The sequence below is a fragment of the Dipteris shenzhenensis genome, chromosome 15 (assembly GCF_047967505.1).
Source record: "Dipteris shenzhenensis isolate YYH24624 ecotype China chromosome 15, Dip_SZ_1.0, whole genome shotgun sequence".
NCBI classification, from domain to species: Eukaryota; Viridiplantae; Streptophyta; class Polypodiopsida; order Gleicheniales; family Dipteridaceae; genus Dipteris; species Dipteris shenzhenensis.
The window spans coordinates 22,021,423-22,035,454 of NC_141610.1; the positions used below are offsets into that span (position 1 = coordinate 22,021,423).

Below are 14,032 nucleotides of genomic sequence, written 5' to 3' on the forward strand. Positions count from 1 at the left end.
ACAGGTTCAAGCTCCCCTCTCCCTCTCACAAAGGACCAAAGGAGGTTTGACAATCAGAATGTCGTTATTGCATTCTCAGCTCAGTGAAGAGACACATTATGAACAATATAAAATCATACATTCATACCAAGGAAGCCTAGGACAGATTGGCGAATGTGTATCATGTTAAGAACAAAGCAAGGGTCATTGCTTTGATCAAAAGCTTATACTGCATGATGGAGAGACCATCACGGAGAATGTGTTAAGAATTCAGACTTCAGAGATCAGCTTAATAGCATTAATGAGACAGTGACACACGAGGAAAATTAGAGACCCTTCCCTGCTCATGCAACAACAAACCCACCAGCTCATTGAATGAGATACGAGCTGTCCTTCAGAAATACTTAATGAAGTAACAAATACTACATGCGAAGGAGCCAAATGGTTGAGAATGGAGACCAAATTTTTGTCTTTAGTGGTCTCAATGAGCAAGCACTACCCATGGCAAGGAAAATCTTCATAAATACAACAATGTTAAAGGGAGTAATAGTGATGCGAAGCTCCACAACAGAATGGAAAAGAAGAGCAGATGCAATTACTGTAAATAACTTGGTCATTTTATTGCAAAATGTCAAAAGAGAATTGCAAATTCGAAAAAGAGACAAGGCACTTCTAGCAGTAATTCTGTTGCACCTCCTATCGAGAATGCCAATTCTCAAACCACAGGCCCATTTTGTGCAGGATGATGACGACTTGGTTTTACTGCAATAGAGGAGATCTCTCCCACTTGGGGATTTGCATGCGCAGTCTGTAGATGCAACTTCTACACATGATGGCTCATTTTCAGTTAACGATACTTGGTTTTTAGATAGTGGTGCTTCCAAGCACATGACTCCAAGCAGTGGCTTGAGAGCATCAACTCGTTTCTGGAAAATAGGGTATACGTGTGAGTGATGCTTCATAGGACATCATGGGGGTGAGAAATGTTCCCATTTCTTGGTCAATGGCAAGGCTCCATATATCCATGATGTATAGTATGTTCCTAACTGGGATCTGATTTCAGTCCCATATTTGCTCATAATCAGCGTATGTTGGTTGAATTTCAAGATGTTCAGTGCAAAAATAAAAAAGAAAGGGCATTCAGTGGTTGCCACTCGCACATATGAGTGGGGGCCCTCATAAGCTTGATGAAAAACCTCTTTTTCAGCATTCTGTGGCTTTGTCAAATACATCTCAAAGTGCTCCATTGAAAAGAATGCCATTTGGTATTTGGATGATCCCCCCATTGGGAAGAGTGTTGTGAGCACCAAATGAACCTATAAGATTAAGTACCATTCCAATAGTATAGTCGAGGAGTATAAAGCTCATCTTGCTACCAGCAGGTAACCACAAGAAACGAGAATTGACTATGAGCAAACTTTTGCCCCAATAGCTGAAATAACTACCATTCGTTGTGTCATTTATGGAGATCGGTTCAAATGGATGTTTTAGAGTGGGGATCTCAAGGAGGAGATCTATGCACAGCAACCACAAGGATTTGAGAATAGCGGACAAGAGCACAAGGTGTGCAAGCTTAGGAAATCGTTTTATGGGCTAAAACTAGCACCGCATGCATAATATTTTTATTTGTTTGTACTCCAATCGGTTGCTATGTCCTTATGGATAAATTTGAGCAACATCATACTTTACGTACACTAGGTACTATTGGGAGTTTCCAGAATACTCTAGCCATATAATTAAAGGGGGAATTATAGGAACATATGCAACGGTATGGTTATGTAGGGTAGTCCTAGTTTAATTGGTCTCGTAAATTGTATTTCCTCATATATGGGTTTCATATATAACCTAGGATACATTAGATTCTCTCTCATCCCAGAATCATCGCCATTTACTTTCCTAGGAGTCCCTGGACCAATTTGGTGCTCCTTTCCATCATGGAACCTGTCTAATTGCACCATTAACAACTGCGCCTATGGCCAAAACAATTTGATCTTCATCTTGCTGATTTGTTTTGGCAGTTAATTTCCCCTATGTCTTCTAGGGTGACGGTATTGCCCAAACCACACCCGATGAGGTTTTGCTTCATCACCCCCAGTGGGGCACTGTACAGCACACAATCATACCCTCTTTGAGTGCTCTTTTCTTGATGTGCCAACACTCACACTGAGCCAAAGCTTTATATTACGCAAGAAAAGTCAGATTTGATCATCCTATTCTGTGTGTGGATTATAACATACTCACTGATAATAGTGATCAGAAATTTGCTTAAGTGCAATGTATGCTGTTGAACGCATTTGATATTACAAATTTGGGTTTATTGCACTATTGTTTGTGCATTTAATTTTGGCAACCAAAGGCAGGTATATGCATGTCACAAACAAAATATGTCGGGAGTCTCCTGCAAAAATTCAAGATAAAAACAAAAACCCATAGCTTCTCCACTTGAGAAAGGCCTCAAACTCAGTAGCATGACATAGGTGAGAAGTTCGATGGTACTCTTTATAAACACTTGGTAGAAAGCCTCATTCATTCATGCTCAAGGCCCAACACTGTCTACACTACAAGGTTGCTCAGTCGGTTTATGCATCGTTCCACAGTCACACATTGGAACATAACCAAAAGGCTTCTCAAACATGTACATGATACTCTCACCTTTGGTTTACAGTGTGCTCAGCTTGCATTTCATGGCTCAATAAGAAGCAAGCCAGAGCCTCTCTCTCATCTGATGAAGCGGAATATAAGGCAGCTACAGGGGGACAATGCAGAGCTGTATCAATTAAAAATCCAAGCTTGTGCTACCATCTTTGTTTCCATGTCAGATGTTTGACATTGTGCAAGAGATTTATAGCTTTCTAAAAGCCATCAGTCTCTTCTAATCGCTTGTAAGATTAAATGAATTTAGCTGCATAGGTCTTAATATCAGTAAGATCCATGCATTCACAAGTTATTTCTCTGTGATTTTCTTCACAATTCTACACTCCATTTTCCTTAATCACTAAGATACTCTCAGCTGGCTGTCTTGTATCTTGTTTCATAAGCTGGTGGACTCTCCTCGAGTTAATTATATACCTAGATGAATCCAGGAACATTCCCAAACTCATCCTCTAAAAACACAACATAGTGCAGTTTCAATCTTACGAGAGTCACTCATAAGATTGAAAACCATAAACTCTATCACGCATAGCAGGGACTAGCTACTATGACATCCCCACTGACGTCATCAGCGCCCAACAGTGGGTGTAGACCATAGTATAAAAGTATGTCCTCACACATACAAATCCACACACCCACACATACCTGAGCATCCATTTATACAAAGTCTTCGTACTGAGTTTCTGTCGGCACTCCGGAGGTGAAGGGCAAACTCAGCCATGACGAAGGCTAGCACTAACAGAGAAGGCTAATCAAAAAGTAGTCCAAATCTCTTGATTCAAGCTACAACTGCTTGTGAAGTCTAAACGATTTCATTTTAGTCTCTCCCAAACGAGCATCTAAATCTAAATCTAAATCTAGCTGATAGGGCAATGCACCATTTAAGATAGAAAGAATTATCGCAATACCAGCAGGCCGCAACTTGGACGAAAACTTCACAAGGTGAAATTTGCATGTCCGCTAATACGGCAGAAGCATATACCTAGATGAATCCAGGAACATTCCCAAACTCATCCTCTAAAAACACAACATAGTGCAGTTGCAATCTCACGAGAGTCACTCATAAGATTGAAAACCATAAACTCCATCACGCATAGCAGGGACTAGCTACTATGGCATCCCCACTGACGTCATCAACACCCAACAGTGGGTGAAAACTATAGTATAAAAGTATGCTCTCACACATACAAATCCACACACCCACACATACTTGAGCATCCATTTATACAAAGTCTTCATACTGAGTTAATGTCGGCACTCCGGAGGTGAAGGGCAAACTCAGCATAGTATAAAAGAATGCTCTCACACATACAAATCCACACACCCACACATACTTGAGCATCCATTTATACAAAGTCTTTGTACTAAGTTTCTGTCGGCACTCCGGAGGTGAAGGGCAAACTCAGCCATGACGAAGGCTAGCACTAAAGGAGAAGGCTAATCAAAAAGTAGTCCAAATCTCTTCATTCAAGCTACAAATGCTTGTGAAGTCTAAACGATTTCATTTTAGTCTCTCCCAAACGAGCATCTGAATCTAAATCTAGCTGATAGGGCAACACACCATTTAAGATAGAAACCGGAACGAGTTAATTGTTTATTTATTATCCACACTCTTTTTTCAAGCATCATCTCGCTATGCACGGAAAACGGAGTCGTGCAAGGAGAACAGTAATTGCAAAAACATAAATTAGGTTTTGAAAGAGACACCTTCTGTAGAATTTAGAATTAGGGCGACCTTCATGACCTAAGAGAAAACAAGTGTGGGGAAATGCTATGAAACAAAAGTGTGAGGACACCTCCATAAGGGAGCTTTACAACTTGCATGATCCCAAATTCAGAGACTCTCCAATAACTGTATGAATTGGATTTCCTATAAAGACTAATAAACAATTAGCTTCCAATGCTTTTTCCAACTATCAAAGCTCATTTTGCCTTGTTTTATCTGGCCCTTATGTGGGTGATTTGTTTCATATGAACACGAGTGATTCATATCGCTTGTCAAGAGTCCTAATTCCACATAAAACATTTCATGCATCCTGTGATCCAACAGACATGTTTCTGAAGAGAGTTGTCATGTAGACATAGAGCTATGAATAAAGGTAAATACAATAACTAAATCCTGCTTTGTAAGCATATGACTGTTTGTGTAATCTGTATTTTTCACACAGGTTACATACTGATCACAGCATTCCTACAAATAGACCTGGAAAAGACAATCATTAAAGCATTGCTTATCTACCCTCTACGCTGGCAAATGATCAATTTATGCTCATCTGTATGATTGTCGTAATCCTCACTGCCATATGCCACAAGGGTCCTTTAAAAGAGCACGCGCTATTATTAACAGTTGGATAAAGGAATTGGGTTAATGAGCATTTGAGTCTTATCGACGACATAGCAGCCCAAAATACTGACATAGCAAGCATGAGGTATTGCTAAGGTATGAGAACAAAGAAAGTTCTGATTTCTATCATAAAGAACATACCAGTTAAAGTGCTCATCTCTATCACAAAAGGACATACCAGCGTTGTCAAGAACCGTTTGTGACCAATTGACGATAGTGTACACTGCAAGAAGGATTGCACCGACAGGGTCAATCCACCAGTAGAACCAATTGGCCAGAAGGGCAGCAACTAAGCCTATAACATTTGTCAATACATCAAAGTAATGATCCTGTGGTGCATACACAAAGAGAGAGCTGTTAGTTAGCAATTATAGAGCCAAAGCTATAACTCTTACAATGATATCACCTTAAAGAACCTAGAGATTTGCAAAGATAGAAGAAACCTGCAAGGCAAAAACACAAATGCCTTACAGGATTAGATAAATGACTCTCCATAGAAATCAGAGAATGTAAAGCAGGAGGAATAGGAACAGTAACACAGTTAGAATTACAAAAACAAAGGGAATAACGAAAAACAAAGCAAATGACACTCTCCCTTCGTTCATAATAGTGGGGGCCTCTTAGATCTCATGGAGTGCAATTGAGGTTCAGATAGATAAAGCACACAGGTATGGCAGCTAAGTTTGGAAAGCCCATCCTTTGCATCATTTTCAATTGGGGAATTCCAATAAGAGGTTTTCCATGCTTTTGGGTGGATTAAGCCAAGTTTGAGAGCAATCGATCTAGTGATGATGTGGCATTACTTTTAACATGTATGTTGAAACACGCAACAACACACACACACACTTATCCTCCCTCAAATTCACAATTTTCGTTAATGCAACATCTAATTTACAGAATTAAATGCCACTTTAACCACTTCTCTATGACTTGACATTTACCCCGCATCCAAGGCTCATTTACAATCTACCTGCATCATTGGCCCATCTTGGGACTTGGATGTGGTGAGGTGATGTTCTGTACTAAGGGTAGTAAGGTCACTATCTAATAAGTTTCCCCTGTAAGGCTACCATCTATAGTCTTTGAGCTTCCTCAAACACTTGTCTTCCCCTGAATATATATATGCATATATGTACACACACACACACACACAACACATATGTATATGTACATGTGTGTGTGTGTGTGTGTGTGTGTGTGTGTGTGTAATCCCTGCTTTTAGTTCACATACAAAACTTAGTCCACACACTTAGCCCTAAATCAGAGTTATCCTGAAGTAGTTAATCTACAATGAAAACTGAGCCAAAATTTCTAGTCGAATTGGGAGGTTTAAGCGTTAAAAGGGCACTTGCCATGCAGAAACAGTGCTATTGCAGCCATGTCCCGTGGTAGGATTGACATGTGGCAGAAGTGACACTGCCTCTTGACCAAAGCACCAATGATCAAGAGCCGGAGTACCGGTGATCAAGAGACTAGAGCACCAATGACTAGAGGACATCAAAGCATTAGAATATATCAAGTCACCAATTGACCGAAGTACCGAGCTACCAAAAAACCAGAGTATCAAGTCACCCACATGGTTGGAAAACTGAGCAACCAAAGAACCTAGGAACAAGAATTCCAAGCAACCAAAGAGCTCAGGTACCATGTGACCAAGGAACTCCGGCACCAGGTGACCTTGGATATGGGGTCACCGTATTGCAACACAGGAATCATAGCCCATGGAATGGGCCATTGGTTCCAAGCAGGGTAATGGAGTGAGAGCATCTTAGAGCTACCCATGGCTATGACATGGATCACTGGTTCCAAGTGGGTGCATAGGGAGCTATTAACCCCCTCCATGTGAAATAGAGGATTGCCAGTCACAGATCTCCTAGCCCACGCAAGGAGTCTAGATGTCATCAATCAGGTGCAACTCTAGATATTGATGGCAGAGGAGAAAGGATAAGAGGGAGGCTCCACATCACTAGTGGGGGCTAGAGGAGATGAGGATGCAGGTGGGTGGCAAACGAGGGAGAAAAAAAGAAAGGAAGTCTGTCTATTAATGTCCACAGGAGACCAATAGATCTATGGACAGCAAAAAATCTAGTTAATACATCCGTTTCGAGAGGGCACAAGGCAGCTCCCAAGGAGCGCATTAAGCGAGTCCAATTATTATAAGCCATGTATTATAAGATACCTACATTGTGGTCTGAAAATGAAGATAATAAGCAGCCATACATCAGTTTAAGGCTGAGGGTCTTTGAATTTGGATTTGAATTCCATGATGAGGTCCATGCCCTCACAATATACTTCCCATTTTCCATCCGCCTTGACCTTGGCTAATTCCGTTGCCTTTGGGTTCAGTTGAGCTTGTGTGAGTTCTTCAGCTATCCATATCTTGGTACCTTTCACCTTGTGAGATTGGTGAAGAAGCTTGATCCGTATATCTCGTGTGCTAAACGTGATTATGGCATGTCCCCCATAGTCACGAATATTAGTTGTGGAAGCTGTCCCAACCTTCGTCTTCTTTCGGCCATTCAATGCTAGGGGTGGCTGCTTCGATGTGTGCTAGAGCCTCCTTGTAATGTATCCTCATCATTGAACTAGCCTTCAAGAAGGCCTGCTATCTTGATCTTCAATGCATTGCCGTGTTTGGCTTCATGCTCCTTGATCTCGGTTTAACTGTCAATTTTAGTGACCTCTGTATCCACCTCTACAATCGTTTCAATTTTGATGGTTTGCACTTCTATGTGAACAAGACCGTTGACTATCGAAACTGATTGGGAGGTATGAGACAAGGCCTTGCACGTGTGCATTACCTCATCGATTACTATTTGTTCCAAAGCCCTTCAAGGACCTGGATTCAACCTACCGCTTGCAACCTTAACTCTCGTATTTCTTACTATAGATAGAAGAGTCCTTGGGTGTGGATTTAAAGTCTTTGATAAGTGCTTTTCCATCTCTGTAGATAGCTTCGTTGTGAGCGTCCTTCACTTTGTTCAACTCTGTGGACTTCATCTTGAGGGTGAGCTCTTCTAATATCCATACCTTGGTACCTCTCAACTTATTTGTTTGCATGAGAATCTTGATTCTTGCTTTCCTGTCATTAAGCACCACTTTAGCTTGTGTCCCAATAGGAGCCACAATGGTTATGTCCTTTAAGTCCCACTTAATCTAAGAGGTTGCTGCTATGATATTATCAATTTTTTCTACTAGGCCCCCTTCATGCCAATCTTCAGGTAGTCCTCCAATGCAAAGACATTGAGCATTAGCAGCCCTTTTTTCCTGCTCTTGGACCTCTCCATATACTTCACTTTTGTTGATTCCTTGGTACCTCTCAACTTATTTGTTTGCATGAGAATCTTGATTCTTTCTTTCCTGTCATTAAGCACCACTTTAGCTTGTGTCCCAATAGCAGCCACAATGGTTATGCCCTTTAAGTCCCACTTAATCTAAGGGGTTGCTGCTATGATATTATCAATTTTTTCTACCAGGCCCCCTTCATGCCAATCTTCAGGTAGTCCTCCAATGCGAAGACATCGAGCATTAGCAGCCCTTTTCCTGCTCTTGGACCTCTCCATATACTTCACTTTTGTTGATTTTGTTGTCCATTGTTGCTGAGATTTCCTCTTTGATCGATTTGACCTCATTGGTGACCATGTCCTCGACTTTGGTTACCAACTGTGGTGCAGATGCTGCTTCCCTATGTATCTGTAGTACTTCCTGTATGATGTCTTGCTTGCCATTGTTCACCATCTCCTTCACTTTCTTCCCGAGCACTGCAACCATGAGTCTGAGCTCTCTTACTTCCTGTTGTACAAAACATATCTACTCCTATGGGTCTGAGCTAACCCTCCAGTTGTAATGCAATGTGTATGGGCTGGGTGTTGCTGCAATGTCGGAGTAAGAGGGTTTATTGATAGGGGTTGCAACAAGGTCTTCATCTTTGGGAGCTCCATGGTGGCCCGTGAATAGATGGGCACCCTCTTGCTGTCTCTAACACCCCAAACTAACCCCAGGGCTCAGCTCAGCCTAGGGACTAAAGATAGGTCGGTCTTGTGCCTCTCCTAGGCTGAAAAATGAAAAGAGGACTTCCCCCAACCTAGATTCAACATGGGTTGCTACTGCTGATGCCGCCGCTGCCGCGACCTCATCTTGGGCACCACCCCTTGCCAGTTGATGTACTATGCTGGAGACGAGAGCGGGAGAAGCTAGGCTGGGACACGGGGGCCTGAAATTCTAATTACTTCAATGTGCTACAAGACTATGACAAATTTGGCTTTAAAAGTCCAAGTGTGGGCTTAATAATGTGAATTTAAATGTGGCATCGTACCTAAGCACATAAGTGTAATTAATCCCTAGGCCCAAAGGCATTCAAAGGAATTAAAGAGTGGTCTGATGGAAATGATGACATGGCATGGTGACACTGCCATGTGGCAACTTCAGTGGCCACCCTAGAGGGCCAGGTGGTTTGGCCTCTCCCAAAACCACTCTAGGCCTCTCTAGAGCCTTTCTAGAGCCTTCAAGAGGTTGTTTTTTACTTTTCTAGATGGGTCTGGCTATTTCTAGTGTTTTTGAGGCTTCTCTTCCAAGAAATGGAATTTCTTCATGCTTTTGCAACCCTCACACAGCTGAGTGACGAATTTCTCCATAGCTCCTCACCCGCTTGGATTCCGCGATCTCTGTTTGTCCCAATGGCTTCCCCTCTGCCTCCCCTATGCACTAATACCCTTTTCTTGAAAGGCGTTTTGTAGATTTGGCTACTCCGAGCACTTTTCCTGCTGGTCGATTTTTATGAGCAGCACTTTTTGGCATCTCTCAAGTCCCTCAGCCTCCTAGACCCTTCCTCTTGCTGGGTGCCTACTTTTTGCTGCATTTGGAGCATTCCTTCTTGCTGGTCGACTGGTTTTTCTCAGTTTTGGGGCACTTTCCGGCAATGAAATTCTCCCAAAAGCTTCTCAACGCATTCCTCTCTCAAGCACGCTTGATTTGAGCCCAAGATCTCCAACTTCTTCGCGCTAGAAGTGTTCCAATTTGGCTTTTTCGACTGATTTCTTTCTGGTCGACTCTTGTGAATGCTCCCTCTTCATGTATTTGCACTTCTCTCTCGCTGAGAATGCAAATGGGCATTGGCTACAGCATCCTTTTCATGTTTGAATATTGGTTCAAGATTTCAGTGCTTGGTGAGAGGTATTTTGGTTATTGCAATCTCTTTCTATTGCAATCTTTTGGCTGGCCTCATGTGCAGCCCTTTCTTTGGCTCACAAGTACCCTGGCAGTGTCACGATGGTCACTCTGTGATTGGGTACTGTGCTGGTTTTTTTCTCTTGATGCTTTGGTGAGCACTATTGGTTGCGTATGGATGCCACTCAGTGAGTGTAGCTGGGGTGCTGAGTGTTTATGCATATGGACAGCTATTGGAATGCACTCAGAGACAATAATGCCTTTGGTATATGCCTATGGATTAAGTGCACTTATGTGATGGTATTGGATGTCTGAAAGCCTTGTGAAGGCTTAGTGAATCAAACTACGGTTTCAGTGTTGTAGGGAAGGTTTTCCAGATGCAACTTGGAAAAGATTCGCTGTGAAATATAAACAAATACCAAAAGGGGCGCCAAAGGATTTGGGGCCAATCATGTGCACTTGTGTATGCTTTGCTAAGTAGGAGCATTCTAGCCTCCATCAATTTCAGTCATTTCTTTTATTATCAAATGGGTGAATGTTTAACAATGGTGATGCAACGGATAATGGCTGTAATAAATGCTATGTGAGCTGTAATTAGGTGCAAAAGTGGTCTAAAGATTGGTTTCATTACCCTCTAAGTGTTTGAAGGCCGGTTTCACGAGAGGTGCAAGCGATGAAGCACGGCAGCGGGAGATGGACGAAGCGGGAGAGACTGGGAGGGAGAGACGAAGAGAGAGAGAGAGAGAGATTAACCTCCGTAGGAGGCCTCGCGGGCCTATGGGACAAAGTACGGAATTAAGTAACTCATATATTGTGGGCCAGGGCAAAGGGCCAACTAAGGCCCTTGCTGAGTACAAAAATGCTATACTAGTACAAAATAGCAAAAAAGCAGCAAAATAGCATGAGGGTGGCATGCAAATATCAAGTGCTCAGAACTAGGGTCCCAAGTGCATGAACCGGCCACGTATCCAGGCTCCATGGTGGCTCTCTAATCAAAGAGCAAAGAGTTCACGTATCAGCATTTGTCGGGCTATCTCCCGTGGTGGTGGAGGGCGGTCTCCTCGATCTCTGGATCCGATGGGCTATGTCAAGGGTGACGCCTTGGTCGATCTCCCCTAAGGAGAGTTGAACCTCGATCGTGTCTGCTCTGGTTGCATGTTGCGCCGTGTACGGTCTTTGTGTCCCTCGCCTAGCAGTGCTATGATGGCTCTCTCGACCGATCCATAAATCTCTCACGTCGGCTAGCTCCTCCTCCTCTATCCAAGAGTGCCCTCGAGCTGAGTCAAATGCATAGAAATTTGCGACCTTTCTCCGCGCTCGATCTACCTCCGTACCCTGTGCTGCGGTGGTCCCATCCTATTGCTCTCTGATATGTCGTAGTAGTGTCTCCCTGTGTTGTCACATCTCCATCAGGTAGAGCCTAATACAGACCTAGTCCTGGAAGTGGATCAGTCGTGAGAGTGGGCCAAATCCGTACCCCTCCTGAAAAAGGCAGTGGTAGCGCCCTCGGATCTCATAGTAGGCTGGGCAGACACATAGAAAGTGCTCCTCTATCTCAACCGCCCCCATCATGCACAACCTGCACGTCCATTGCTCTCTCGGTATGCGTGCAACTCTCCCTACCTCGATCCTCAGCTGATGGGACAAGACCCGCATCTGTCCAATGGCAATCCTCAGTGTGTGTGAGACTCCTCTGTCCTCGAGATACTGAGGTGTGATGATGAGCCCATCCTCCGATACTCTCAGAAAGTGGTTATAGTAGAGCTGGGTCTTGGTGCGGAACTCCTCGTCCCCCCCCCCCAAGTGCGAGATGTGTGGAGCTGGAGAAGATCTAACCGTATGATGCGGTTAATCTCATCCCGTGGGATCAACTTGGGCGGTGCATCCATGCTATACTGAAACGTGGGAAGCCGATCCATCTGAATGCCGTCACTATCAAACCATGTGGTGATGCATGCAAACCATGCTATACCTACCCCACTCTCTGCTAGTTGTATGGAGGACTCTAGTGCCAGACTCGGAAGTCTCTCGCGAGGTAGGTAAGTCATTGTCTCAAAAATGGCATCAACCTGGAGAGGGGTCATGGCAAACTCTGTCCGTACTATCTAATGGGGGACCGAGGGCTTACTCTGAATCATCCTAGAGCCCATAATCACCTGTAGCCGCTCAAATCTCCTCCATTCTGCTACTGAAAGATCACACCCCCAAAAAGGTGCCGCATACATGGCAGTCGGCCTCACTAGAGTGTGCCCTCATGTGAGTCGTGCTCTGGCTACGTGGATCATCGTGAAAACTGGCCCTGTGAAAACTGCACCCAAGTATGTGTAGGACTGCACAATCTCCACTGGCTGACTCTGGTATGTAAAGCTATGTTGGTGAAGCACTGTGTAAGAGGTGTTGAAGATCATGACCTTGGTCTTCCCAAGGTTAATCATCAGGTCTCTCTCTCTCTCTGCAGAACACCTCTAGGACATCTAGATGTCTTTGTAGTCCCAGATAACAGGAGGACTATGTCATCCGCGTATAGTAGAATCTGTATCATCAAATCTACTGGTGGTGCTCCCTCGCCTCCTAGGCGGTCTATGAAAGATATAATCTCATCAATGTAGAGCCCAAAGAGAGTCGATGAGAGAGGGCATCCCTGCTTTACTCCGATCATGCTCTCAACCCAGTCTGAGAGGCCTCCTGGAACACGAACTCTCCCTCTCACGGACTCATATAGGCTCACCATTCCCCAGATCAGAACCTCTGGAATCTGCATATCCTATAGTCTCCTGATCATGCGAGATCGCGGGATAGTGTCGAAGGCCTTTCGAAAGTCTATGAAACAAGCGTAGACTTTCTAGCGTCTCGACCTCGCCTCCTTAATGATAGTTCGCAGGGTGAAGATGTGGTCTAGAGTGGAGTGTTGTCCCCGGAAACGTGCCTACCCCAGAGCATGTTACCCATGTGCCTCTGTATGGCTGCTGATCTCCCTCTCCAGTATCAATCCATAGATCTTGGCCAGCGTGCGGCCAATCATGAGAGTGCGATAGTTCCCAGTATCCATGGGGTTACCTATCTTGTGTATCGGTACTATGGTGGTGGTACTCCATGAGGGTGGGCAGCTGTGACATATGGCGTGGTTGAGCATCTATGCTAGTACCGGAGCCAAAATCTCCTGTTCATGATCGAAATGCTCAGTCCGTAGCCTCTCATGGTTCTGTGCTCTCCGGTTATGAAGCCGACTGAGTGTAGCGCGCACATTACGTGCACTGAACAAGCGGCAAGTGGTGGACCTAGGCATAGTGGACATATCAGGTGGTGCCTGCATCAGGACATGATGAAGAGAGCATGCATAAGAGTGCCAAGCACTTGGCTCTGTGATGGGTATAGGTGGCTTCCCCTCCAATAGAAACCCCCAACCAATGGTGGGATCCCCCCCTCGAAATAAACTGATCACCTCGTCCATTCTATGGGTGAGGAAGGCCCGCCGCTTACGATCTGTCAGTCGCCGTGAGATCCACTGTGCCTCGAGTGATGTGAAGTGGCAAAGGGCTCGCTCACATGTGAGGTGAGCTCTCATCTCTTTGCACTGATCATCATACCAAGGATTCTGTGGCATCTTACCTAGTGAGGCACGTGCAAATTGAGTCATGGGGAAAGACCTGATGGGGCTGCGTCCATGACTACTGTGGCAAGGGTGTTTGAAGCGTGGGCGAGGTCTACAACATCTCCAAGTAGTGGGGCTGGAAGTCGCTTCGCCAGGTTGCTCACATAGATGGGGTCTAGGGCACGATCAAATTGAACCTATACACGAGTGGGCGTGGGGGGGACCCTCCCTGTGACTGGCATAGTGGTAGAGATTCAAAAGACTAAGTACGAGTGATCAGCACCGAGTGGGGGAGGGGG

The 14,032-nt window shown here is 44.3% G+C and overlaps 1 protein-coding gene across 6 annotated transcripts in view; it reads right to left on the reverse strand.

Annotated features, from left to right (window-relative positions):
* The window catches only part of LOC147893537 (metal tolerance protein 4-like), a 148,075-nt gene that overhangs the window by 19,967 nt on the left and 114,076 nt on the right, over positions 1 to 14,032 (reverse strand). For 4 of the 6 annotated variants that reach the window (XM_087385688.1, XM_087385690.1, XM_087385691.1 and 1 more), the window contains one exon: positions 5,154 to 5,304. In XM_087385688.1, coding sequence (XP_087241814.1) covers positions 5,154 to 5,304 — 151 coding nt within the window. The remainder of the gene's footprint in view (positions 1 to 5,153; positions 5,305 to 14,032) is intronic. The other 2 variants (XM_087385692.1, XM_087385689.1) reach the window with 1 other exon arrangement.